Below are 27,846 nucleotides of genomic sequence, written 5' to 3'. Positions count from 1 at the left end.
AGAAAATGGAAAAAAGAAAGGAAAAGCAGATTAATTTTGATAGATATTTTGGAGAGGACGCACTTGGCCATTAGTACTGGGATGTAAGCCTGTCTGTGTATATTTGTGTGTGTGTTTGTGTATCTTTTAAGTCATTTGGGTTGTGAAGGAGAGGAAAGTAAAGGAAAAATGGAGAAGGAGGGGAAAGGGAAGGAAAAAAAGGGAAGGAGAGCAAAGGAAAGAGGGAAGAAAGGGAAGGGGAAACGGAAATAGAAAAAAGGGGATGAGAGGAAAAGAAAGGAATGAAGGAGATGAGAGGAAAGAGGGAAGAAAGGAAAGTGGAAAAGGGGAGGAAAGGAAAGAGGGGAAGGGGAAGGAGAGGAAAGGAAAGGAAAGGGAAGATGGAAGAGAAGAAAGGGGAAGGAGAGGAAAGGAAAAAAGAAAAGGAGAGGAAAGGAAAGAGGAAGAAAGGGAAGGGAAGGGAAAAGGGAGAGGAAAGGAAAACAGGGAAGGAGAGGAAAGAGGGAAGAAAGGAAAGGGAAAAAGGAAAGGAAAGGGAAAGAAGGGGAGGAGAGGAAATGAAAAAAAGGAAAGGAGAGGAAAAGGAAAGGAAAGGAAAAAGGGGAGGAAAGGAGCAAAGGAAGGGAATAATGAGGAGGAAAGGGAAGGAGTGGAAAGGAAAGGAAGGGAATAATGATGAGGAAAGGAAAGGAGAAAAGGGAAGGAGAGGAAAGGCAAGGGAAGGGGGGAGAAGGAAAAGGAAGGCCAGGGCAGGGCAGGTGTGCTGCAGAGAGCGCGGCCCTGCTCCTGCTCCTCCTTCTCCTTCCTCTGGCCCTGGGTCCCTGCCTTGCCTGCCCTGCTTACCTGGACTGCTCTGGTGAAGAAGACCCCTGCGTCGGAGGCCAGCTTCTTCATGTTGAAGTCCATGCTGCGCTGCCTCCAGGAAGAGAGGAGAGGAGAGGAGAGGAGAGGAGGGTGCTGCTCCTCCTCAGGGGCCCCGGAGCATCTGCGGCACACTTGCTGCTGCGCCTCGGACGGGGCTCCAGTCCCTAGTCTCTGCTGCTGCTGCTGCTGCTGCTGCCCTGAGCCCTCCTCCTCCTTCTGTCTGGCTTTTGGGAGGGAGCCTAGCATCCCCACCAGCGCCCCCTCTGGCCTAGTCCTCCAGGCCGCCTCTTAAAGCGCCCTTTCCAGCTGCAGGGGCAGCTTAAGGCCATAGAGCCACACTGCAGGGTTAAAGCGCTTTGACACCGCTTTAAGTGCCCTGCTGGCTCCATCCTACAAAAGGACCCTGGGGACCTGTAGTTTCATGAGGCACCAGCACTCCTGGGCAGAGAAGGGTTAAAGACCCATGGGGGCATCCACACTGCAAGGTTAAAGCAGTTTGACACCGCTTTTACTACCATGGCTCTTATCTTACAAAACCTTGGGATTTATAGTTTGATAAGGCACCAGCACTTCTGGGATGAGAAGGGTTAAAGACCCTTGGGGGCATCCACACAGCCAGGGTTAAAGCAGTTTGACACCGCTTTAACCCCAATGGCTCCAAGTTTAAATCGGTTCCGATCTGCGTCTGGTTCGCACTTGCACGGAATCAGGTTATCCAAAAAGATGCTGAAAAATCAGCGTCAAAAAGACCTGGTTCTAGCGCATGGCCCTCCCTCTCCGAATCCTTTCAGCAATTCGGTTCAAGTGCGAAACATTTAAACCAGTTCAAACCAATTTGTAATCCGGTTTAAAAGGTAGTGGGAATGAGGCCCTATGGAACCCTGGGATTTGTAGTTCTGTGAGGCACCAGAGCTCTCAGACAGACCAGGCCAAATACCTATAAAAGTAACAGTCTGCTCAGGAGAGGAAAATGCTAAATTGTGGGCTTCGTTTTGTTGTTGTTGTTGTTTACTTCCCACTAAAATTAAAGTTATGATCCTGGATCAGAGTGGCAAGGCTCCAGATGCTGCTGAAGTGCAAATGCCATCTGGGGCTGCATCCGCACTGGAGAAAATAACCCAGTTTGGCACCACTTTAACACTTTTCTGGCTGAAGGCTATGGAATTCTGGGAGTTGGACTTGGTTGTGTATATATGTATCTATAGCTACACACACACACACACACACACACACACACAAATACACAAATACACACATACGTATACATATTTATATCTCGCCTTTCTCCCACAAAGGGATTCAAGGCAAGTGTGTGTATATCTACAAACACACACACACACACATATATGCATATATGTATATATATGTGTGTGTATATATATTTATACACACACACACATATATATACACACACATATTTATTTTTATTTATGTCAAGGATTTATATATATCACACACATATTTGCCTTCAATACCATTGTGGGAGAAAGGCAGGATATACATCTTTGAAATATACACTTGTCCCTCCATATTCTCTGGGGTTAGGGACACAAGACCCCCATGAATATGGAAAAACTGCAAATAACAAAAACACCATGTTTTTAACATGAGAGGACACCTCTCTAGGAATCTCTAAGTCCTCCAGGGCAACTCTATGGTCAACATCTGACAGACATTGACCATAGAATTGCACCAGTGGAGCAACAAAGGCCTAGTGGAGAGTCCTCTCTAGGAATCTCTAGGTCCTCCAGTGCAACTCTATGGTCAGCATCTGACAGACATTGACCATAGAGTTGCACCAGAGGGGCAACAAAGGCCTAGTGGAGAGTCCTCTCTAGGAATCTCTAGGTCCTCCAGTGCAACTCTATGGTCAGCATCTGACAGACATTGACCATAGAGTTGCGCTGGAGGAGCAACAAAAGCCTAGTGGAGTTGTCCTCTCTAGGAATTGCTAGCTCTTTCAGTGCAACTTTTTGGTTGAAGTTGACCATAGAGTTGCACTGGAGGACCTAGATATTCCTAGAGAGGACATATTAATCAAAACCGCAAATATGGAGGGATGTGCGTATATATACAAATGTGTGTGTTTTAGTTGCTGTTGTTTTTGTTGTGTGCTTTCAAGTTGTTTCCGACTTATGGTGTCCCTAAGGTGAACCTATCATGGGGGTTTTCTTGGCAAACTCCAACTCCCAGAATTCCATAGCCTTGAGCAGGAAAAGAGCTAAAAGCTTGTAAATGCAAAAACAACCTGATTTCCCCAGCTGTTTTGTTTCTTTTAACTTGTCTACACTGCAATAATAATAATAATAATGCGGTTTGACACCATTTTAACAGCCAAGGGTCAATGCTATGGAATCCTGGGATTTGTAGTTTCTATAGGATGGAGCCATATCAGTTAAAGTGGTGTGAAAGCGCGTTATTTCTACAGTGTTCTTGTTCTTGTTGCTCTGGGGCCCACTGAGGAGCGTCGCCCTTTTAAGAGAAGCCCCGCCCCCTGCTTTCGTATAGGCTGAGCCAACCCCTTTCCCACGGGGTTAAGAAGAGAACGCTTCATTTGCCGCTCAACCGCACTAGAGGAGGTTGCGGTGAATCAAGTGGCTGGGGAGGCGGAGTCAAAGCTAAGGATGTCGATTGGTTCACACGGGGACCCGAACCACTTTTTCATTGGCCAGCTTTGCTGTCAATCAGTAGTCTCACCACAGCGCTCCGCCTAGTAGTGGTAGCAGTCGGGTTCGGTTGCGAGGCCGGGATAGAACCTGGAAGGAGACGCTGCCCTTCTGAAGCTATGGAGTGCAGGTGCACGGTGAGGTCTCTCTTTATCCCCCCCTTTTAGCGGAATGGTATTGCCCAGTTTGGTTAGAACAAACGTGCGCTGGTCTGTTCCATTTGTGAAAAGGGGGGGGGAGATACTATATATATTTGTATATGTTTTACCTGTTATTCCCAGCTCCCTGGTTAAAATGTTTCCTTTTCGATCACGTGGTTTGGAAAAGTCCCACGCTGATAATTAATTGCAATCATTGCCCCATTTGTCTTGCAGCAAAAGAATATTGATTATCATGTATATTTGCAAAGAGGTAGTAGTCCTGCAAAACCTGAAGGTTGCAGAAGAGCTCTGTGGCACCTTGAAGGTTTAGGAATATTTATCATGTCCTGGAGTTTTATGGGTTTATATAGCCCAGATTGTGAGATGCCACAAGAATGCATCCCTGGAATTCAGGCATAAATGTATGCAAAATTCAGTGGATAGGATTATGCAAATCAGGAGAAAACTAGATGCATAAAAATACATTGAACAATTAAAATTCATTAAAATACAGGTTGAGTTTCCTTTATCTGAAATGCTTGGGGCCAGAGGCATGGTTGGATTTGCAGGTTATGTACAGAATGAGATATTTGGGAGATAGGACCCAAATCTTAAGACACAATTAATGGATGTCTCCTATACACTTTGCACACGTACCTTGAAGGTAATTTTATACACAGTGTTTTAAACAATGTTGTGCGTGATACAAACTCCTGCGTACTTTGAACCATCAGAAAGCAAAGGTGCCATATCTCTTATCACCCTCGTTGCCCTTCTCTGACCTTGCGTTAAGATACAGTGGGCTATGACTTCCCTTGACTTGCAAACTATGCTTCTGTTCATGCAGGCTAAGACAGCATTCACCTTCTTTGCTGCAGCGACACACCACTGGCTCTTGTTCGTTCTGTAATGAAGAATAATCCCTCGGGGTAGAATTCGAAAGATATAGCTGCGTTTGTCTGTAGAATCCAAAAATGTCATTTTATTAATTCCAGCCCAGTTTTCTAGTTTAGCAGGCCCTTTTGAATTCTGTTCCTGTTTTCCAATGTGTCAGCTACCCCTCCCAGTTTTGTATATCTGATAAGGATTCTCTCCACTCCCTCTTAACCATTGCTTAAAATATTGAAGTAGGTGAGGCCTGACCAAGGCAGAACAGAGTGGCACTATTACTACCCTTGATCTAGACACTATACTTCAATTCATGCAGCGTAAAATCGCATTGGCCTTTTTAGCTGCCGCATCGCACTGTTGACTCATGTTCAACTTGTGGTCTAGTAGGACTCCTCTATCCCATTCACACATAGTCTCATTGAGCAAGGTATCCCCCATCTTACATCTATTCATTTCATTTCTTTGCCCTAACTACCGTACCTTACACTTCTCTGTGTTAAAATTAATTTTGTTATCCTTGGCCCAGCTTTCTAATCTATTAAAGTCATTTTGAATGTTGATCCTGTCCTCTGGGGTATTAGCTATTCCTCCTAATTTGGTGTCATCTGCAAATTTGATATGCATCCCCCCCCCCCCCCCCATTCTTTCATTCATTCTTTCTGTTTCTGACAAATCCATGCTGGCTCCTACTGATCACTGTTCTGCCATCAATGACAGATGCCAGAAGATGCCAGCCACAGATGCTGGTGAAACATCAGGAATAAACTCTTCTAGAGCATGGTCACAAAGCCCGAAAAACCCACAATAAATTTTCCCAAAGGGCTTCAAATCATAACAAAAGTTCCCTGTGTTCAGCTCTTACAAACCCAAAGAGAGGCATCCCTGCTCCGACTCTCACTCCAAATAAATGCGTTGGATTGATATGAATGAAACCGCTGATGTTGTTGACGCAGGCGGCTGTGCTGTTTCTCTGCTCACGCTGGTGTTTTGCCTTTGCTCAGCTGTTGCAAAGGCTGCGATGCTGAATTTTGTCGGCGCAGCAAGTTAGAATAAATACAGGTTTGTAGTAAAGGGTTCCGAGTAGGAATAGTTTTCCAGTTAGATCATTGGGTTCCGGGAGATCAGATATCCCGGCTTTATTTAATTTCAACAATGGAGTCCTTTTTGTCTCCCTCTGTAACTATTGTCCAAAAAGTTACATGATAGAGAGGATGGTGCAGGGTGATCAGGAATGAATTCCTTTCTGGAGCAGAGAGTGCAGTATGTTCTGTATTGACTTGATTCCTTCTCTTATCACCAAGTTCCCAGAGTAGTACACTAAAAATGCTTCTCTCAACCTGCCAAGTGCACCATTTTCATAAGCCATCGGCTGCATCTACGTTGCAGAATTAATGCACTTTGACACCACTTTTACTGCCACGGCTCAGTGCTATGCAATACCGGGGTTTGTAGTTTTGTGGGATATTTAGCTGCCTCTGTTAGGATTTCATAGCATGGAGCCATGACAGTTAAAGTGGTGTCAAACTGCATTAATTCTGTAGTGTGGCAGCAGTCCTGTGGAATCCGAGAATTTATGATTTGGTAATGAGGGACTTTGAATTCTTTGCTGGAAAACTATAGTGCTGTAATTCCAGAGAGAGCACTTATAGGTTCCTCCTGAAACTACAGATCCCAGGATCTTATAGCACAGAACTGTCTTTGTTAATGTACTATCAAACTACTGTAACAGTGCAGTAATCCAGTTTCGTATCACTTTAGCTGCCATGGGTCAATGTTATGGAGTTCTGGGGTTTATAGTTTTGTGGGACATTTAGCCTTCTCTGTCAGAGAGCTCTGGTGCCACAACAAACTACAGATCCCAGGATTCCACAGCATTCAGCCACAGCAGTTAAAATAGTGTCAAACTGGAATATTTCTACAATGAGGATACAGCCTGGGTTGTCATTCACAGAGGTTTTGAGAGGAAAGGATGGGCAGCCCTTTCTGGCTAAGTAGTTTTGGAAGCTGTTTTTTGACCCACGGGATTCCTGAAGGATTCATCTTGCATCCTTAACTTCTGAAAATTCATCTGAAACTGCTTATGAAACTAATTTATAAGCTTGGGTTGTGTGAAACTAATATGGAAATAACACCTAAGGTCAAGAGTTTCTACAAAAGGAAAGGAAAGGAAAAGGAAACAGGGATGTAATCAATGGAAATAAATATGGTACTAATCCCAGGCACATTAGAAGGGGGAAGAAGTCATTTCCTCACACCAAATAGCCAGAGAAGCACTGATGTAGAAGTTGGAGCCAGCTCCTTTTCAGCTGCTCCAGAGATTAGAATGTGAATCAAAGGATTTAGATGGCAAGAAAAGAGATTCTGTCTAAACATCCTGTTGATAAGAGTTGCTTAGAGTCATAGGATCCTGGAATCTTGGTTAGAAGGGACCACAAGGGTCATATAGTCCAACTCCTTGCTGTGCTGAAATACACAATCAAAGCACTGATTGCAGAAGGGTTGGACTGGATGCCCTTTGGGTCTCTTCCAACTCAATGATTCTAATATTTGAGGCATCTTGAGAAGCTAGATTAATCCTGCAAAGTGGTTTGGAGATTCTGGGAGCTGTAATCGAAACCTCCAGTTATAATGATGTAGAGCTACCTGTCTCTCTTGCCTCCTGACAGATGGCCACCCAGCCTCTGTTTAAAAACCTCCAAAGAAGAAGACTCCACCACTCTTACTGTCCTAATATTTAGGTGGAATCTCTTACAATTTGAACCCATTGGTTCATGTTCTAGTCTCTGGAGCAGTAGAAAACAAGCTTGCTCCATCGTCCACATGACATGCCTTAAGATATTTAAAGACGGCTGTCATGTCACCTCTCAGTCTTCTCTTTCCCAAGCTGAAGATTCACAGCTGCCTAAGTTGTTCCTCACAAAGCTTTGTTTCCAGACCTTTGAAAAGGAACATTTTGTGCTGCAACACTTGTTTGCACATTCTTTCGTTAGTGCTATCTCTTTGAAAATACAACTTTCTATTTTGTGGCTCACTCTTTATCTTTGGGTTGCTCTTTTAAAGAGCGTTTCAGTGTGCCTTTTGTGATGTTCTCTTCCATAAAGCCAGCTGTGCCATTAGTTGCATTTCCTTATCTCTCTTGTTGTTGTTGTTGTTGTTACAGGGAGGGAGCTTTCTACTGTGGAAAAATTGTACAAACCTGAGACGCATATTCAAGCAAAGCTGGATTTCCTGGTAGACTTTCTCATTCGGAGTCAAGGATCACAACACTTTCCGGGAATATCTTTCCAAGATGGCATTTCAAAGAGCCGAAGGAATGTCCATTATCCAAGCTCTGGCTATGACTGTAGCAGAGATACCAGTGTTCCTTTACACGACGTTTGGTCAGGTAAAAAGCAAAACGAAGAAGAGCTTATGTTGTAACATTTTGCACCGATGTAATACCCTTACATTATTTGTCATCATGATTATTTAGTTCATTTATATCCTGACTAGTTTTCCCCAATAAAGGGACCCAAGGTAGCTTACAACTTGTTAAAACAATTCAGTTAAAAAGAAGTGCTCTGGACTGCTAAGATTTCCCTGTCTCTTTCCTCAGGGATTAAAAGTAATGACTCAGAGTAGCATTGTGATAGAGAATATTTCCTTTCCTTTCCAAAAGTCTGCCTTCTCTCAGCTGAGACTCACGCCAGGCCTACGCAAAGTGCTGTTCGCCACTGCTCTCGGGACAGTCGCTTTGGCCCTGGCTGCGCATCAACTGAAGCGCCGTCGCCGTCGGAAGAAACTGGTTGCCCCAGAGAAGGCCACCTCGAAGCCTGCGGGAGTTCCTGTCCCCATCTTGCCAACAAGGAGGGTCCCCTCAGTGAAAAAAGGTATGCAAGGTATAGAGCAGGTTGGGTCCCCCGCTTACAAGACCTCCAGATGGGCTGTGCCCTTCTATGGCAAGCCTAAATATGTCCTTTTTCAAAATGCTTTGGCCTGCTTGTGCAAGGCTTACCTGACCATTTGTTGCATTGCATACACACATTTTGTTAGTTTTGAATAAAACAGTTTTCTGAAACATTGAAGAGCAAACATTAAATTGTCACTGAATTCAAAGACGTAGCTGTGTTAGTCTGGAAAATCAGTATGCAAACCGTTCTTATTGCACCTTTGAGACTAACAGGGGTCTTGTAGGTACAAGATCCCTTTGCATTAAATTGGCATATTCAGGATGGAGCAAGTTTGTTTTCTGCTGCTCCAGAGGCTAGGACACAGAGCAACAGATTCAGGAAGTTCTGGAATAACTTGAACTGTTCATCAGTGTAATAGGTCCCTTGGATTGTTGTGCAGTCTCCTTCTTTGGAGGTTTTTAAACAGAGGCTGGATGACCATCTGTTGAGAGGGCTTTCATAGTATGTTCCCATTGGAAAATGGGGTTGGAGTGGATGGCCCTTGTGGTCTTTTCTGAACTCTGATCTTGTGTTTTTTCCAAGATCGTGTAGGAGCCTATCTTTGTTTCTGAATTATGTCTGCCTCTGGTGCCAATGTTTCTGTTAAAGAAAGAATCCTCAGACAGACATTGACTTCATTAACTGAGTTATACTTGTGTCTCCTTTCCCATTCCAGGTTACTCCAGCCGGCGAGTGCAGAGTCCGAGCAGCAAAAGCAATGACACCCTCAGTGGGATTTCTTCCATCGAGCCCAGCAAACACTCTAGTTCTTCACACAGCCTGGCTTCGGTAAGAGATTTGAACCTTATGCATCTTTTCAATGCAGGCCTTGTCCTGGGGTTTTGTTTGTTCAGTTTTCTGGCTTGTTCTGGGGCTTTGAGTGCCGCTTTGTGTACACTTTGTTTTAAGCCTCTCCTGAACCTAGTTCAGGTCAAGGGAAGGAAGCAATGTGAGAAAAATGTTGTAGCCCCCACCAAAAGGCATTTTGAGGCAAAGAAACACACCCCCCGGAAACTTCAAAAATGCTTGTGGGCGTCCACAGACAGCCCTCCCAGTGTTAGTCCTTTGGCTGTTTGTACAGGTTGAGTCTCCCTTATCAAAAAGTGCATCTACACTGTAGAAAAATGCAGTTTGACACCACTTTAAGTGCTGTAGCTCCATCGTATGGAGTCCTGGGACCTGTAGTTTCGCAAGGTCTTCTTTAGCCTTCTCTGCCAAAGTGTGCTGTGCCTCACGAAACTACAAGTCCCTGGATTCTGTTGGAATGGAGCCATGGCAATTTAAAGTGGTATCAAACTGCATTATTTCTACATTGTAGATACATCCCAAAATGTTTGGGACCAGAAGTGTTTTTGATTTTGGAATTTTTTGGATCATGGAATATGTACATATGTACATATTCATAACGAGATATCAAGTGTCTAAACATGAAATTCATTTATGTTTTGTATACACCTTATACAACTAGCCTGAAGGTGACTTTATACACAATGTTTTTAATAATTTTGTGCATGAAACAAAGCTTGTATACATTGAGCCACCTGAAAGCAAAGGTGTCACTATCTCAACCAGCCATCTGGATGATTTTGGAGTATTTCAGAATTCCAGATATGGGAAATTCAACCTGTATTTCAAAATTTAATTCCTCTGAATTCTATAAAGCATACCTTCACCATCCAGGATTGGAAAGAGACAGATGGTGACGTTTTCCACTGTTTCGTAATAACCATTCATGCAAATGGCAGCACCTGGAGGGAGGTTTCCCTGAAACAGAATGTGCCATTACTGCGGAGCATTTGAAGAAACCATCATTATAAATAAATAAGTATAGGGTGTAACCAGCCTTGATAAATAGAATAGGGGCCTTCTCTTCTCAATGATGTTGTCATCTCCTTATATTGAGTTGCCTTTCAGTGTGGAAACAAATATACTCAGGCTTTGTACACTTAGTTCTTCCCCCACCCACACTGCAAGGTAACACAGCTGCATTTATGAGCTGCTGTTATCTCCCATTAAACTAATTCTTTACAGACACCTTGCCACAAATATTTGGAGTTGCTGTTTGGTTGACATGTTTGACTGTCTGACTTCTGGTCACAAGTGTTTTGGATAAGGGAGACGCAACCTGTATAAGCACACCAGTATAACAGTATATGTGCAACAGCATAAACACAAATACTGTACTGTATAAGAGACTCACTGCCCATCATCTAAGCCACACCACGAATTGTTGCGCACAGACTGAATGAACAAGATGGCGCTGAGTCCGCTCAGAGAACGAAAAAAGGTGCCAAGTCAACTGAGAGGGAAAAAGAGCAGTGTGCCGTTGCAAAACCATAGTACAAACAATGCTGAAAGAGCAGACTACATGTTGAATATCCGGTATATGGATATAATTTAGAATATCTGAAAGAGAAATGTTGGACTGAATGAAAAATGATTTCGGTCTGAAGGCAGCATCCCACACAATGGAGACTTAGTACCATGTTTTCTCTTATAGTTCCAACCTGGAGCTAATTCATCTGCACACTGATCCAGAAGCCAACAATCGATGGTGGGCAGCTGATTATTCTTTATGCTCTTCTCACATGTTCCTAGGTGGCGGCTCCAAACTCTTCCAGCCCAACCCCAGCTTCGGCAGGACCCTGGGAGGCCCAGCACCTAGATGACCCTGGAGCTGCGGGAGACTGCAGTGCTGAAAACCTCTATTTTCAAGGTAAGAAACTGCAAACCATTTAAATCAGGACACAGAGGTAAATGTTGTTGCTGTTGTTATCATTTATATAATGGGAATAGTGGTTTGAGTGTAGACCAGGGTTTGATTCCCCACTCGGCCATGAATCCCAGTGGGTGATCTTGGGGAAGCCTGAGGAGAAGGCAATGACAAACCTCCTCTGAACAAATTTTGCCAAGAGAGACGCATGATAGGTTTGCCTTAGGATTGCCATAAGTCGGAAATGGCACAACAGTAACATCAGTTTACATTGTTTTTTACAAGTAAAAGAACAATAATACATGTTGAAAATCTCTTATCTGGAATTCTGAAAGTTGGAATTCCAAAATCCAAAATTATCCACATTAGTGGTTGAGCTAGTGAAACCTTTGCTTTCTGATGGTTCATGGTGCACACACTTTGTTTTATGACAACAAGTGTTTAAAAATATTATGTATAATATTATGTATAAAATTACCTTTGAGAGCCAGTGTGATATAGTGGTTTGAATGTTGGACTCTGGAGATCAGGGTGGCAATAGAGACACATTGGCTGACCTTGAGTGAGTCACATACTCTCAGCTCCAGAAAAACCAGTGATAGGGTCACCATAAGTTGGAAACTACTTGGAGGCACACACCACCAATAACAAAATTGCCTTCAGGCTATGTTTATAAGGTGTATACAAAACATAATAAATGGATTTCAAGTTTAGACTTTCGTCCCCTTTCCAAGTTATCTCATGTGCATACAAATATTCCAAAATCTGGAAAAATCCAAAACACTTCTAGTCCCAAGCATTTTGGATAAGTGAGACTCAACCTGTAATAACAAAAAACAGTCCTGCCAAAGGCATACAATTCAACACATATATGTGTGCGCTCGCATGCACACAGAGGGGAAGGAAGAAGTAATACAAATATAAAACTATGAAGTCCAGTTGTTAAAAAATATATCCAGAAATACAAAAAACAGTGCAAAATGTAATATAAAGCAAATTGGCAGATCCATATAACCAAAATATACAAGATTATGAAACAATATTAAACAGAAATTAAAATTTCAAAAACGTTAGCAAGCAAGAACATTTTAAATTTGGATTTGAAAGTAATGCAGAAAATGTTGAAGGGCGAATGCTCACGAAGCAGTGCCCCTCGCTTTACCAGCCTGCTCCAAGGAGTATCCAAAAACAGAGGCATCTGTAGGGAGAGAGTGTGGTGGTTTGAGTGTTGAACTAAGATCCCACTTGGTCATGGGAACCCACCTACTTTCTCACAGCTTAAGAAAGTAGTGGCAAACCAGCCTCTCTTTGGGTCTTGAAAGAATGGACTAATGCAAAGAGGAATGTGAGACTGTGTCAAGAAGGAAGATGACATGGATTAGGGATATTCTGCAGAGTTAAATAAATAATTTAATATGTTTTTTTAAAGGCACTTTTCCAAGCTCTGCTTTTTCCTTTCTGAGATACGCCAAATGTTGATTTTTGGTCTTCTGTACTCTTGTCAGGGATGGAGCTGTTTGAGGAGGCCCTGCAGAAATGGGAACAGGCCCTGACCATCCGGCAGCGAGATCATTCCAGTCTCTCCATTCCCTGGGACAGCTCTAAAGAACAGGAGTTGCTGCCAGCAAATCTCCCTGAGGTATGCACCTCCAGTTTTTAATGGTCTGGCAAGAGTTTCATGACACTGGGTAATGGCCTGCACTCCAAAATTGGGCAGATTAGATCACTTTTCCTACTTTTCTAGTGGACTGTTGGGAAAGGAAAATATTGGTCATGCAAAGACCAGATCTGTCACCAATATACCATTTTTGAAATTTGGCCGAAATTTCTCTGTTCTTTGAGAATCTGGTTGTCTCTGGAGCGAGAGTTTTAAAACAGCCAAGTTAGAGGATGTTGTAAAAATTATTTTAAGTGGGATGGTCATAAGGTGGTTCAGCTGGTTATTAACCGCAGCACTCCTACCCATTCTTCTCTTAGATCCCCAGTCTCTGTCCAACTTTGCGTCTCATACACTCAGGCCTCAAACTGCCAACCTGCCAATCGTCAGAATTGGCATCTTAACCACTAAGCCATTGCATCCCTTACACAAAACAAGTAGTATTATACACAATACAAGTAGTGAATGAACGAACAAGATGCAAGGATCTTTAAAATGGCAGGAGGTGTGGATTTGTACCTCGAACTGTACTTGAATTTCCACAATTTCTCATATCCTCAGTTCCTCTACAGCCTTGCATCTCTCTCCAGCCTCGCAAATAGAGTATATACAGTACTACATTACTTGTGTTGTGTATTGTCTGTTATGCATATGCAAATACAGGTACAGATTGAGTCTCCCTTATCTGGAATTCCAAAAGCTGAAATATTCCAAAATCTGAAATTGTCCACATCAGGGACTGAGGTAGTGAACCATTTCTTTTTGAAATTGCTTTTTGATGGTTCAGTGTACACAAACCTAATTTAATAAAACACACACACACACACACACAGACATATATATTTAAAATATTGTGTATAAAATTGCCATCAGGCTCTGTGTGTAAAGTGTGTTGTTCCTGTTGATGTGTGCTTTCAGGTTGTTTCTGACTTAAAGTGACCCTAAGGCATGAAGTTCTTGGCATGGAAGTCATTTATATGTAAGGTGTATAGGAAAATATAAATGCATTTCATGTTTAGACTTAGGTTCCATTTCCAAGATACCTCATTATGTATATGCAAATATTCCAAAATCTGAAAAAATCCATAACCCAAAATATTTATGGTCCTAAGAGGGAGATTCAGTCTGTACAGGGCAGGATATACCTAATTTAAATAAAAAAAAATTCAACAGGAAACCCAGAAAAAGGAGTTTGCGGAGAAGCTAGAATCTCTCTTGTATCGGGCGTACAACCTCCAGGAAGAGTTTGGCTCCACATTTCCTGCCGACAGCATGCTGCTAGACTTGGGTGAGTGATATGGGGAGCCAGAAATGGGGGAGAGCCAGAAGTTTTCAGTGGCAACTGATGTGGTTCTGACTTTAAATGTTAAAAAAAATTAAAATGTAAGCTTGTGATTCATGGGTAGACACAGAACTTGGGGTTTGAATAATGCCTTTCTTGGATCTTTCAAACATCACAAAAAAAGACAGTTTAGTGAACTCTTCCTTTTGGATTTAGATAGAGGTATGTAATGAGGTGCACCTCTGTTACTAGGCAGATAGGTTTTAGAGTCTTTGTTGGCATCACAGCCAAATGTCAACAGCTTTTGACATTTATGTCTAGTGGCATGAAAGGATTCATTGGTATCAGGGATCTTTTTGCATTTGCTTTGCAGTTTGAGGCTGGAAAAAGATACGAATGCTGAGAACTACCTGGGGATGTGAATTTTACTTTGTTGCTAACCAGCTTGCACATTTCTCATAACTAATGGGGTAGATAGGTCATGTTCATGCACAATGATTCGCTGTGTCTGTACAAAGAAGTATCATTTGGGAGGCTCATTTTCCATTGGCTTCACCTGGCCAGTGGCCCCATTTAGCCAGTAATGAGATTGCCAATCTGGGATAGTTTTTATGGCTCGAATTTTACCATTAGTGGAATGCAGGAACCCCATCAGTGAAAGATGCTCCTCGACCATGTACCATAGTCACCATAAGTCAGAAATAAGACAGAAATGTGGCAGGCCCACAGTATTTTAGATTTCAAAATTCCAGAGAGGAGATACTCAACCCGTATTGGATAGCACACAGATGTTATAAATAAATCCTTTGTTATATACCTTTTGGTGGAGTTTCTTTGTCTCTCTTCTTCAGAAAGGACTCTTATGCTCCCTCTGACAGAAGAGTCTCTGAGACTTCGGGCCGATGACGAAGAGGACAGCTTGACCTCTGAGGACTCCTTCTTTTCTGCTGCTGAGGTGACTTGAACTCTAGAGAGTGGTTTTCCAGATGCTTTATGTGGTGGGTTTTCTCAGAGCATTGTGACTACAGCTTCCAGAGCCCTTTCAACTCTGGGGGATTCTGGGAGTTATAGTAACTTTTCCAGGCTCTTTCTAGAAAATGAGTCCCATGGCACAGGAAATTTTCAAGTCACTCCTCCCATGGTGCTTTAGGGCTGGGGTCCCTTAATGCAGCTGGAAGCCTGTTTTTCTGTTGATGTCCATATTCTCCTGCAAATAATCTGTCGGGGTGAGATTAAAGCCCAAAGGAAGTAGGGCCATTGCCAAATGTAGAAAAATTCTCTTTAGAGAGCTGTACAATCTCCATCCTCGCCTTAGAAAGTATAGCTCAGTACTAGACACGAGTTGGTGTTCCAGAGTTTTATCTTCAAGGGCAGCTCCACTAGAGCACCCTGCAGTAATCAAGCTTTTAGTTCATGGAATCATGAAAAGACGTGGCAACCTGCCTTGTTTTTACGTAGCTTACTATGGCCAACCTGTAGTGTTAGAGTAATAGGCTCTTTTGTGTTCTTTTTGCCCATGCTCCAGCTCTTTGACTCTCTGCAAATTGGAGAAATGCCATTCCCGCTTTCCAAGCCAGCTGCTGCCTATGAAGAAGCCTTGGAATTGGTGAAGGAAGGGAAGGTTTCCTGCAGGACTTTCCGGTGAGCAAGGGAGCTACAGCATATGGATCCAGCCCAGCAGGTGGTCTGGAAGCTCTCAGCACTGTAGTGTGGTGCAAGTGATGCCATGGTCTGGAAACCATGCAATATGAAGAATGGCTTAGGGAGCTGGATATGTTTAGCTGGGAGAAGAGGAGGTTATGGAGTGACATGATAGCCATGTTTAAATATTTGAAGGGGTGTCATATTGGAGAGGGAGCAAGATTCCACCACCTTCTGAAGCAGCAACATATTCCACTCTCAAACAGCTCTTACCGTCAGGAATTACTCCCTAATGTTGAGATGGAATCTCTTTTCTTGTTGTTTCAATCCATTGCTGCAAGTCCTAGTCTCTGGAGCAGCAGAAAAGAAGCTGGCTCCATCCTCAATATGACATCCTTTCATTTAAGAGATTATTGGTCTCTTGTTCATTTTGGTTGCATTTTCTGCATCTTTTCTGTCTCTGGTTTTCAAAGGCGTGTTAGTCTGTTTCAGCGTAAGAAAATAGTGAAAAAGTAGTCTTGGAGTACCTTTAAAATCAGTAATGAATTGAATGAAGCAATAAATTTTGGAACATTTGGTCCTCATTTATACAATATATGAACTAGCATAAAGAAGAGCAGGAGTAACACAGGCAGCAATTTTGATTCATTTTCATCTACCTACAGACCTTATCAGAATAGATTATCATTTTTAAATGATAATCTGTTTTTATATACTCATTCTGTACATAGCCTGAAGGTAATTTTCTATACAATATTATAAATGATTTTGTGCATGAAACAAAATGTGTGGGCATGAACCATCAGAAACCCAAACGTCATTGTTTCAGCCATCCATGAAAAATGTTTTGTCTTTTGGAATACTTCGGGTTTTGGAATTCAGGATAAGGGAGACTCAACCTGTGTGTGTAAAAAATTAGAAACTCCGGATTATTTCAACATAAGTTTTTTATGGACTATAGACTACTTCTTCAAGCACAAGGGGTGGCCTGTTTAATATTGACAGTGTCTGAGTGGGGGTATATATGTGATTGTTGTACACTGTTAAAATGTATGAATACCCTGGTTTTTATTCTCTTCCTCTTCTAGAACAGAGCTTCTAGGCTGTTACAGTGACCATGACTTTCTGGCCAAGCTCCACTGTGTTAGACAAGCTTTCCAGGTAACTGATGTGCTGCGGATGGGATTGTAGCCTGGTCAAAGCATTTGTGTGGTCTTCATATACTGTTCCCTAAGGAAGAATCATGGAGGATATAAAATAATAGAGTATAGCCAGTATTATTTAGTGGTTTGGGGGTTGGACTAGGAGTCTGCAAGATCAGGCCTTGAATCTTAGTTTAGCCATGGAAACCCACTGGGTTGCTGTAGGCACATCACATTCTATCAGCCTCAGAGGAAGGCAATGGCAAGTCTCTACATAAATCTTGCCAAGAAAACCCTAGTGATAGGGTCTAAATACCCTGAAGGCACTAGATCCTTTCTGATCTGGGACCCTAAGTAGGGTCAGTGCTGGTCAGTCCTTAGATGGGAGACCACCAATGAATACCAGGTGTTGTAGGCTATATTTCAGAGGAAGGAACTGCCAGAATCGCTTCTGAGTATTCTTTGCCTAAGAAAACACTATAAAATTTATGGAGTCCCCATAAGATGACAGGTGATTTGAAAGCACCTATACGTACACAGGGTCACCATAAGATGGGGAAAGCTTGAAGGCACAAAACAACAAAATGTACTTTCAGGCCTGGTAGCTTGAATACAGTAATTTGGAGTTAGCAGCCTGATGCTTAGTTTGAAGCCTAGTAGTTTATAGTGTGATGTTTGACTTATAGTTTGAGATGTGTAAGGAGCCCATGTGATGTAATGTTCTGAGCCAGAACTCTAGAAGACCAGGGACCCGTTCACACAAAACAAGTATAGCATTATTATTCCACTTTAACTGCCATGATTCCTTCCTATGGAACTATGGGATTTACAGTTTAGGGAAGAGTATTTAGAAATCTCAGTCAGAGTTCTCCAGACATCAGGATTATCTACGATGGAACAATAGCAGTTAAAGTGGATTAACAGTGCTATGACTGTGTAATTTGAATGGATCTGTGGGTTTGAATTCTTGCTGGAGCATGAGGATGGCAATAAAACCCCCCCTCTGAATAAGTCTTGCCAAGAAGACCCTAGGATAGCATTGCCATAAGTCACTTGACTTGAAGGCACCTCACAACAAAGTAGACTGAGGTGGCCTGTAGAAACTGTATTTTTGACTGTAGGATGGTGCTACAAGACTTAAAGCAGTATCAAAGTGATAGAACTGTGTAGTGCACAAAATGCTTGACCTGGTAGATGGCTGCCTGCTGTCTTGGACTGCTCACCTGGATTTTCTGATCTTTCTTTCTCTCCCATGCAAAGAACGTTTGCTTCCAATGGGATGTTCTCTTCACAGGAACTTCTGCAGACAGAGAAAAACCAATCGTTCTTTGGGGAGGTGGGAAAACGAATGGTGTTGGGCTTGATGACCAAGGCTGAAAAGGTAAGAGGTCTTGGAAGAGAAAGAGTCCCGCTTATCTTTGAGATGAAGGCAGGGAGCCTTGGATCCTTCAGATTTTGAACCGCAGCACCTATAATTTATGGCTGTGCTAACTGGAGGCTTTTGGGGGGTGTTGAAGTCCAAAATATCTGGACTATCTATCCTGTCATAATCCAGTAAATCAGTTACAACTAGACATTCATAAAGGGACTACCTTTACCTTTTTACAATACAGCCCCCCAGGAATTTGAAATGCTTGTTCGTTTAATATACTGCTTTATGCCACAGCTACCCTAATTCTGACAATGTATGTCGGGTATGAACATCTTTAGTTGCTGAATAAAGTTTTCATGTCTAATTACTGGGGCTTTGATTTCTGAAGTGTTCACTGTGTTGTATCTGACAGTACAGTTGTACTTGCTGTGTACCCACTTCCCATCCCAGATGTGGGAAGTATGTAGTCTGCAAGCTGCATACAACGCACCCAAAATGACCCAGTGAGCCATTCCAACTTACAAAAGAAGCCCTAGTGAGCTATTTGTGTTGTCTTTGAGTCAGCCTCAGTTCTTAGAGAAGCATAGTTAGACAAAGACTCTTTCTGCTGATTTAAAAGCTAGACCCTAACAGGCTTGGCTTTGATATTTTTTTGATATTTTGATAATTTTTGGTTTCCTTACCGAAGGCTGAAGCTTTAGGAAACTTGAATCTCCTACAGAAGATCCATAAATCAGGGTTGCAAAACAGCCAAAGGTTTTGACAGGGAAATAGAGGTCTAACACATTTTGGCCAGCAGTCTTCCTCAATGACCAATGACAGAGAGCAATAGAGTCAAGGTACTGGAAAAGAGATTCCACCTAAACATTAGGAAGAACTTCCTGACAGTAAGTGCCATTCAGCAGTGGAACACACTCCTTTGGAGAGTGGTGGAGTCTCCTTTGGAGGTTTCTGAGCAGAGGCTGGATGGCCATCTGTCAAGAGTGCTTTCATTGTGTCTTCCTGCATGGCAGAATGGGTTGGATTGAATGGCCCTTGGGGGTCTTTTCCAACTCCATGATTGTCTTGCCACCTCAGTCCTGGCACAGCCTATGTAAGAAACCAGGCCTAGACCTTGGAGTAGTTTGGACACCTGAACCAGCTGCCATTTCACCCTTAACAAAGCAGCCAAGACATTTAATCCCTACATAACCAAACTTAAGTTATAGAGTTTACACAGATAAACTCAGGTAGTATTTGCTTTCATTGCCTCTCATGTGAACCTCCTGCACCCCGGGTGCATCATGGTATAGATCTCAAAGCAGCGATAAAATGGGATCCAGGTGGCCACTTGGCCTTTCTCATTGGTCTTCTGTCTCTTCCCCCAGAACACTAAGGGTTTCCTCGAAAGGTATGACGAGATGCTCTGCTACACACTGAGGCCAGAGACCTGGCCAACAACCCAGAAGGAGCTGGAAGGACGAGGGGTTTGTGTGATTCTTCTCTTTTAAAAAAAGATACTAAGTTTTTTGCTGATTCCTATCTAGGAAAAGCACCAGTTCAATGACAGACCCTATTTTATTCATGGTGTGCAATTCTGGATAAGCATAGAATTTTATTTTGAGTAGAAAAGTGTCTCTCTGAGAGCCTTTGCTTCTAGTTTTTTTTTAAAAGGCTTTAGGCTGCTTATATTTAAAGCAGAACTAGGAGATTTATTTTATTTATTTAATTCAAGATTGCTTTCTCCCTGTTTAACTTAATTTGAATTAATTAGAAGCTTACTACACACACACACACACACACTTTTTAACGTCTAAGCAAACTGCTTCAACGTTGCTTTGCCTCATTTATGATTGCTTCCTAACTCTTTCTCTCCACTTCATTTCTGTCAGGTGGTTTGCATGAGCTTCTTCGACATTGTGTTGGATTTTATCCTTATGGATGCCTTTGAGGACCTGGAGAACCCGCCTTCCTCAGTTCTAGCCGTCCTGCGCAACCGTTGGCTTTCTGACAGCTTCAAGGAGACAGTGAGTCCACTCCAGAGGGAAACAAAATCCCTTCGTTGGTGCCAGGCTTTTTTGCAAAGATGATAGTGCACATGCTGGTAACCACAAGGCTGGACTTTTGCAATGTGCTCTATCTTGGGCTAGCTTTGTACCAAGTTCAGAAACTTCGGTTAGTTCAAAACACAGCGGACAGATTGGTTATTCGTACATTCAGTAGTGCTCATATCACATCAATATTAAAACCACTCCACTGGCTGCCAGTTAGTTTCTGGGCAAAGTACAAAGTGTTGGTTATTACCTTTAAAGCCTTACATAGGTTGAGTTTATTATTGTCTAAAGTATGTGGAAAGTTTTGTAGATGTTATGACTGTGGATCAACCTGTCGGGAGATTTGACAACTGAATACGCTGTCTCTATTTAAAACAGTATTAAAGACTAGTCTTTTCTGACAAACCTATCCAGACGATATTTAAATTGTGAATTTCAAATGTTGAATTTTTAAATATGGATGGTTTTAATATGTATCTGTCTTATCTGTTTTTAAATTGAGTGTTGGCAGTGAATTAATTTTATTTCTCTTCATTTAAATTCCAGGCTCTCGCAACAGCCTGCTGGTCAGTTTTGAAAGCCAAGAGGCGTCTTCTGATGGTAAGTGGAAACAAAGCATAGGAAAGAGCACCAAGTTTCTTTCATTGCTGTCTGGGATTCAATGAAGATGTATTTACTTTTATTTATTAAGGCATTTCTATATAGCTTTTCATTACAAAAATGCCAAAACCCAATAAAAGCATAAAATAGTAAAAAAACAATGAAATATTTTATGGAACTTACTAGGTGTGATTAAGTTTTATCAGATAAGACAAATAAGTCAAATAAGATCAGGAGAGTAATGGCTTTCTCTGTGCCTCTCTGCATGCCATCGTAGCACTTCAGGCAGCAGTGGAGAATTGTTTTAGGTACTGCAGATCCAAGACAGGATCACCTGATACTATATCCAGCCATGTAAGTGGAACTGGACATAGTAAGTATTCCCTGCTGTGAAGAAGTAAGGGCAATTCCCACTGAGTTCCAGGCACTGAGTCCTGTGTAGCTGCAACAATCTCCACAAACCACAAGTGGCAGCTGTTTTCTCCCTGGATATGTAAACCACTGCTTTTTCTCTCCCCATTTTCCCTGTTTCAGGTTCCTGATGGCTTCATCTCCCATTTCTACTCTGTATCGGAGCACGTCAGCCCTGTTCTTGCTTTTGGTTTCCTGGGGCCAAAGGAGCATTTGTCAGAAGTCTGCGGTTTCTTCAAGGTACATTTGTTAATAATTAATAGGCTATTTTGTCTCAAGACAGAACTTAGTGCTGGGCAGTACTTTTATTAGGACCACTAAAATGTCGCAAGAAGATGTCTTGTAGTTGCCTCCTTCCCAGAGATCAGTCACATGCCACACAGTGCTGCTGCTAAGGTTTGGCATTGTGGCAGCAACAGCCAGAGAAGAGCTGCTTTTTCCCTTTAAATAAGATGTACAAGAATGGTACTCCATGTTTTTAAGCCAAATTGTGGTTTCTGGAGTGCACTGCAGCTGAAGGACCAAGCACTTACTCTCCACACATCTTGCTCTAAAGCAAAAGTGGGCAACTTTGACAGGTCTGAGTCTTCTGGCAGCCATATAGACTATCCAGAATCCCCAAATCAGCACAAACCAAACAAACCAAGAGAGGTCCAGAACTATGTACAGTTCTGGTTTTGAAAAACAGATTTCCTCCTCAGTGTAATAAACAATGGGGAGCGTAACATTTAAAAGTTGATTCACCTCTCTTAGTGGCTCCTAGAAGAGGCGATTCACAGTTTTGTTTAGTACAAGTTGAGCCTTCCTTACCCGCAATTCCAAAATCCAAAATATCCCCAAAACCAAAACACTTTTTATGGATGGCTGTGATGGTGACACTTTTGCTTTCTGATAGTTCAGTGTACACAAACTTTGTTTCATGCACAAGATTATTTAAAATGTTGTATAAAATTACCTTCAGGCTATGTGTATAAGTTGTATGTGAAACGTAAATAAATTTTGTGTTTAGATTTGGGTCCCATCTCCAAGAGACCTCATTATGTACGTATATGCAAATTCCAAAATGAATAATTAATAATAATCCAAAATCTAGAACACCTAGATAAGGATAAGAGACACTCATTCTGTACAACCCAAGCTACCTTTGTTGCTTACTCTGTTTTTCTCTGTCTCTCATCCATCTCCCCAGCACCAGATACTGCAGTATTTGAAAGACATGTTTGATCTAGATATTGTGAGATACACAACGGTGCACCTCTTGGCGGAAGACATCCTCCAACTGTCCCGGCGTCGCAGTGAGATTCTGCTGGGCTACCTGGGTGTGGAGGCCATTCTGGAGATGAATGGGACTCTGCCTAGCGACATTGTACCCCTCGAGGAGTTCAACTAAGCTCACCCATGAAAAATCGCCTGGCTTTTAAAAGATTTCCTTTTCTTCTGGAGTTTTCTACTACCACAATTAAGTGGCTTAATCAGTGGCAGCAAGACTTCCTCTTTTACCGTCCCGAGAACAATGCGATCCCATCAGCTCTCTTTTGAGGTTTGGTAGGGAAGTGTTCAGGGACACTTTAGTTTGTTGGATGTCCACCAGGCCCACTTCCTTCATTTTAGGTTTTGAACTCGTGTCCCTTGTGAAACTCTTCTGCAAGGTGACAGTACACCTTTCCTTCTCCGTTACAAGTGTGAGCGGAAGGCCAGGAGAGATGGAGAACGTGACCCACTGAGTCGTCCCAATTCCTGACCTCTCCTCGGTTCAAAAATAATGAGGAGTTTCCTTTGACTTTTTTAAATGACTCATTTTGCCTTTGTCTAACTGTGCATTCTCACTCGTTCACTTTTTTTTTTCCTTTCTTGGTATGAGTTCTAGCAAGTATCTGTGAAGAAAAGTGTCTTCCTCCCAACAAGGGGGAGTAAATGTTTGTGTGAAGCACTGAAAACCAAACAAACCTGTGGCCTAAATCAGGGTTTGGAATTGTGCAGCCTTCCAGATGTTGTTTGACTGCAACTTGCAACATCCCTCACCAATGTCTAGAGCTGCTGAGAGTTGGGAGTCCAACAATATCTGTTCCCACCTGGAGCCTGGATCCACTTCTTAGGCCTGACTTAGGGTAGACCCATTGAACTGATGGCAACTTAGTCAACCCAGCCAAGGTTTACTCAAGTTGAGGACTGACAGTTGGATTTCATCCAGAAGTGGGAATCTTGTGGCTCCCTGGATGTTTTTGTCCTGCAGCTTCCACCAGCTCTAGCTAGTGGAGAGGAATGCTGGGAGATACAATCCACCCACATCTGGAGGGCTTTAAATTTCCACCCCTGCTTTAGCAAAGTGGAGGCTTTGTATGGGAAACTGTGACTTGTGAGGGAACTTGGCCTACTTTTGTAAGTGAGACAAACTTTGCACTTTTCTCCCTCATACATTGGTCCAGACACTGGTAAGTTTCCTCCGTCCATAAGGATACAAGCAGCATTAGCCTAAGAGTTGTACTTCAGTTCCTTCCTGAGCCTCATCTGTTTTTCCCTCTTTTTAACCATCTCTAGTAAGCAGCAAATCAAGAAGTGTATTGTTTTAAATTCTGGAGCCTAATGTGGGAGCTAAATCCAGTATCTAAATTTTGGAGCTCTTGCCTGTTAAGAGGAGATCCATTGAATTCAAAGAAACTAACAAAAGTGGTGACCATTCATTTCAGTGGTCTAAGATAGTTTACTGCAATTGGGACTAAGATCTCCGAGGAAATACACTGTGTTTCTAGAGTTACAGTTGGCTTCTATGCTTAGCATATAAGGTTCTTGGTTTTCTGCAATAACTTACACTTACTGTTGCAGAATTATGGTTGGTGCTCCATAAGAAGCCAAGCGAAAAGGGGGAACAAAGCCTTCCTGCCAGAGCAGGTGCAGACTGTGGCTGGTGTCCTGTTAGTGGCATACACAAGTGTAAACAAGCCTCATGCCTGCATATGTCTTTTTTTGATTGATGTAGAAGTTGGTGTCTGGCTATGTCCCTGTAGCCAGATGCGAAATGATTATCTGATCCGTTGAGATGTCTAGCAGACCTCAGCAGAAGATATAATCATTTCATGTCTGGCTATGGGACATGGCTAGATGATATTCCAGTCCTTCACCAGGCACAGAGGGGCCATGGAGGAGCTGCATTGACTTTGTGGTAGATCTAGGGGTTGATGCATGGCCAGCGTTTGTGTAGTTTCTTGTGCACCGAACCATGCAGAGTTGTAGCCTATAATGTGCTGCTCTTCCAAGAGGAGGCACAGTGGACGGTCATTGATATGGGAGAGGCACACAACATGTGGCTCTGATCATAAAATAACATTAGGGTCCTTAATGGAAAGGTTCGGACTGGAAGTGAGTATAGTGTGCACTTTAAACTTGGATCAATGACAAACGGGGAAACACAGCATGATTCTTAAAATAAGATTACAGCTAAAGGGAGTCATGCCCCCATTTCCCCTTGGCTTCTGACACTTCTCCGTTTCTGGTGTTGCACTTTGACTGGGAAGAAAAGCATCCAAAGAGGAGGGGAGAGTTTGATGTCATGGCTTTCTTCCATGGAATCTTGGGATTTATAGTTTCACAAGGCAATTATAATTTTATGTTAAGGAGCTCTGATCTCCTCCTCTCAAGCACAGTTCCTGTGGTACCCTGAGATGAGAGACTGAGGAACAAATCGATATACCTTGGGAAGCACAATTCTGGGGAGTGGATGAAAGCTCTACAAAGAATTTGAAGGACTTCTTTAAACTACCGATCCCAGGATTCCCTGGGGATCCTGAGTTTAGGAACAGCCATGGAAGTTAAAGTGGTATCAAACTGCTGTTAACCTTGTAGTGTAGATATACTTTCAGGTTGCAATTCTGCATGGCTCAGCATAGCATTCCACACGCAGACCTACACTAGGCTGAGGCATATACCATCCTTCAGGCTTATTATAGATCCTCTGCAAATTCTCAGCCCTTCCCATTAGGATTGAAGAAGCACCTGGCTATGTCCTGGTTGCGAGGCACAGAATGATGACTACAGCTGTGCTGTAATCATTTCACGTCTGGCTATTGGGACATAGCCAGATCCTCCTCTAGCCCTGCTTGCTTCCCACGGGGAACAGAATGGCCATGCAAGGTGAGGGAGTCAAAGACTACAGTAAATTGGGTGGGGGGCTTGGGCTGCTGCAGAGGGGGAAAAGGGAAGACCCAACCTCTGGAGTGTCAAAAAAAAAGACATGAGTAGGAGTAAGAGAAACTTTTGTGTGCATATGTACCTAACCGGATGCCAGTTTCATTCTTTTCAGAAGTCCATAAAGGTGTTCTCCTTCCTAGCTTCATAGTCACCTTGGCTTCATGGCTGGGGGAAAACAGCATGATTGGTTTTGGATGCAGGCATCTAATGCCTCACCAAATTGAGCAATGTGGCAGCTGCAGTTTCCCCTGACCATTGCTGTCCCATCCCCTGGCAATGCTTTAGGCTTGTCCGCCTCATCATCTGCTGTGCGGTATGGCTGGATTCATGCCCACAGCAAGGAGATAAAAGGGCTGGCAAGAGATGGGGAGTAATGGAAGAGCCAAGGCTGCCAACACTCTCCATCTTCTAAGAGAATTCAGCAGGGTCCATGCAAGGTGGTAGCCCCATGACTTTGAATTTAAATGCAGGAGAACTACAGAAATAAAGACTTGTGGGAGTTGTAGAATCTTAGAAAACAGGGCCCCCCTTTCATTTTTATGGATCGGCCATCAACTATAAAGTTTAATGTGTTTCATGAGTCTGCTGTTCTCAAACCAGATCTTGGAGAGAAGTTCCATTTTTGAATAATAACATCCATAACTAAGCCATTGTCTAAAAACTGAATGTCACTCCAAGATTAGGGGCCCATTCACACTACACAATTATAGCATGATTATTCCATTTAACTGCCATAGTTTCATTCTATGAGTCTTGGGATTTGCAGTTTAGGGAAGGAGGTTTAGAGTTGTGAGCCAGAGAGCTTCAGTGCCTCATCAAACCATGTATTCCAGAAGATGGAATTATGACCATTAAAGTGGAATAATAGTACTACAATTGCGTATGATTAGGCCCCTGGTTGAAACCCACAATGGATATGAATAACCAATACTGGTCAAAGATATCTCTTCTCAGAGGCATCTTGAGATGTTAACCTTTCTACAAAAATGGTTTCCGGTGTTCAGCGTAATTCCAAGGTTAGAATTAACATGACCCAAAGGGTTTCCCCAACGTTTCTGATTCCTTTTAGGCCCAGCTGTATTAGACTGAGCTCTTTTGGAAGGAATGGGGTGCTACTGAATTTGGGCTGAATTTGCGCACAATTAAACGGTTTCCTTGGAGAAGCCTAGCTTTTTTAGGAAGACGCCAAGGGTTGCCAACTGAAGGAACCTTGCCGCAAGCGCTCCTGCACCTTTTTTAACAGGAGTTAATTCTGGCTTTTTCAGTGGTTGGATCTTTATATGCCTGACAATCAGGAACCCATTAAAGTAGCCACTTCCAAGGCTGGACATGCTGGGAGTTGTAGTCCAACACATCTGTAGGGGCACCAAGTTGGGCAAACTATCCCAAGGTGGGTCCTTCCAGATATGGTTGAACTCTGTTAGCCAATGGGAGGAACGACGAGAGCTGTAGTATATCAACATTTGCAGGGCTTAACATTTCCCTTAGCCTACTGCGTCCCCTTGAAAGGACATTCCTATGGAAACTGAAGCTGTAATGAATGTAACGCTTGTGCCTCATTCTCCGGCCAACCTCCCCCTATTCCACAAAGTTGAATATTCATATGTTTTTGTGAATTGCACTGTATTTTGCCTCCTTTACAACTAAAACTTTTTTGTATCCTAGGATTTTGGCATTTAAAAGCCAAATCAAATAAACCTTTCCTTCATTATCAAACTTTGAGTCCTTGTTTGGCACAGGTTGACTGTTTCACTTCAGAACCGGGTGTAGTTCCAACCCAGTCCAAGGCTTCTTTTGATGCGAGACACTGACGCTAATTCTATAGAATGCGTTTTATTGGTGGTAAATGATGCAGATGGTTTACAGCAGAGAAGCATCTAGACCTTATGCTCATGGTGTACACATCTCTCATATCCCATGGTAGAACTGGTACCCTAAATAAATTCTATTATTATTAAGCCTTATTTATATAGCGCTGTAAATTTACACAGCGCTGTACATACAGTCTTTTTAATAAGATGGTCACTGGCCAGCAATCGGATCAAATCCTCATTTCTGGACATATGGGAAGCCCTTGAGGTGTAATGCAGTCCCCCAAAGAGAGGCGAGTGGAAGATGAGGTCCCAAAGGTTATATAGCAAACCCCATTCTGAACAAATCTTTCCAAGAAAGACCCATGACAGAGTCGTCATGCGTTCAAAATTATGGCACACAACAACGATGACAGAATTATAAAGAGTCAGCATGGTGCAATGGTTTGACTACTGGGCCTGAACTTTTGGAGACCAGGGTTTGAATTCCTGCTCGTCCATGGAAACCC

The 27,846-nt window shown here is 42.7% G+C and overlaps 2 protein-coding genes across 6 annotated transcripts in view; one reads left to right on the top strand and one right to left on the bottom strand.

Moving 5' to 3' along the window:
* The window catches only part of SH3GLB2 (SH3 domain containing GRB2 like, endophilin B2), a 48,553-nt gene extending 47,493 nt beyond the window's left edge, over positions 1-1,060 (bottom strand). For 4 of the 5 annotated variants that reach the window (XM_089535153.1, XM_089535154.1, XM_089535155.1 and 1 more), the window contains exon 1: positions 844-974. In XM_089535153.1, the coding sequence (XP_089391279.1) occupies positions 844-906 (63 nt within the window). In that variant the 5' untranslated portion in view covers positions 907-974. Of the gene's footprint in view, positions 1-843 lie in introns of all 5 variants that reach the window. The other variant, XM_089535157.1, reaches the window with a different exon arrangement.
* A 2,393-nt stretch (positions 1,061-3,453) lies between these two features.
* MIGA2 (mitoguardin 2) lies at positions 3,454-27,242 on the top strand. Its single transcript, XM_089535152.1, has 16 exons — positions 3,454-3,667; positions 7,722-7,946; positions 8,220-8,430; positions 9,167-9,279; positions 11,089-11,206; positions 12,709-12,842; positions 14,034-14,148; positions 14,994-15,097; positions 15,668-15,783; positions 16,872-16,944; positions 18,220-18,306; positions 19,665-19,763; positions 20,169-20,303; positions 20,877-20,930; positions 21,465-21,581; positions 22,531-27,242. The coding sequence occupies exons 2-16, from the start codon at positions 7,851-7,853 to the stop codon at positions 22,729-22,731; spliced, it is 1,773 nt and encodes a 590-aa protein (XP_089391278.1). The 5' UTR covers positions 3,454-3,667; positions 7,722-7,850; the 3' UTR covers positions 22,732-27,242.
* Positions 27,243-27,846: the final 604 nt, after the last annotated feature.

This window comes from Sceloporus occidentalis, unplaced genomic scaffold, assembly GCF_023333645.1.
Source record: "Sceloporus occidentalis isolate IW3139 unplaced genomic scaffold, rSceOcc1.0.p SCAF_8, whole genome shotgun sequence".
Lineage (NCBI taxonomy): Eukaryota > Metazoa > Chordata > Lepidosauria > Squamata > Phrynosomatidae > Sceloporus > Sceloporus occidentalis.
The sequence above is the reverse complement of the archived record's forward strand: the minus strand, read 5'-3'. Positions and strand labels throughout refer to the sequence as shown.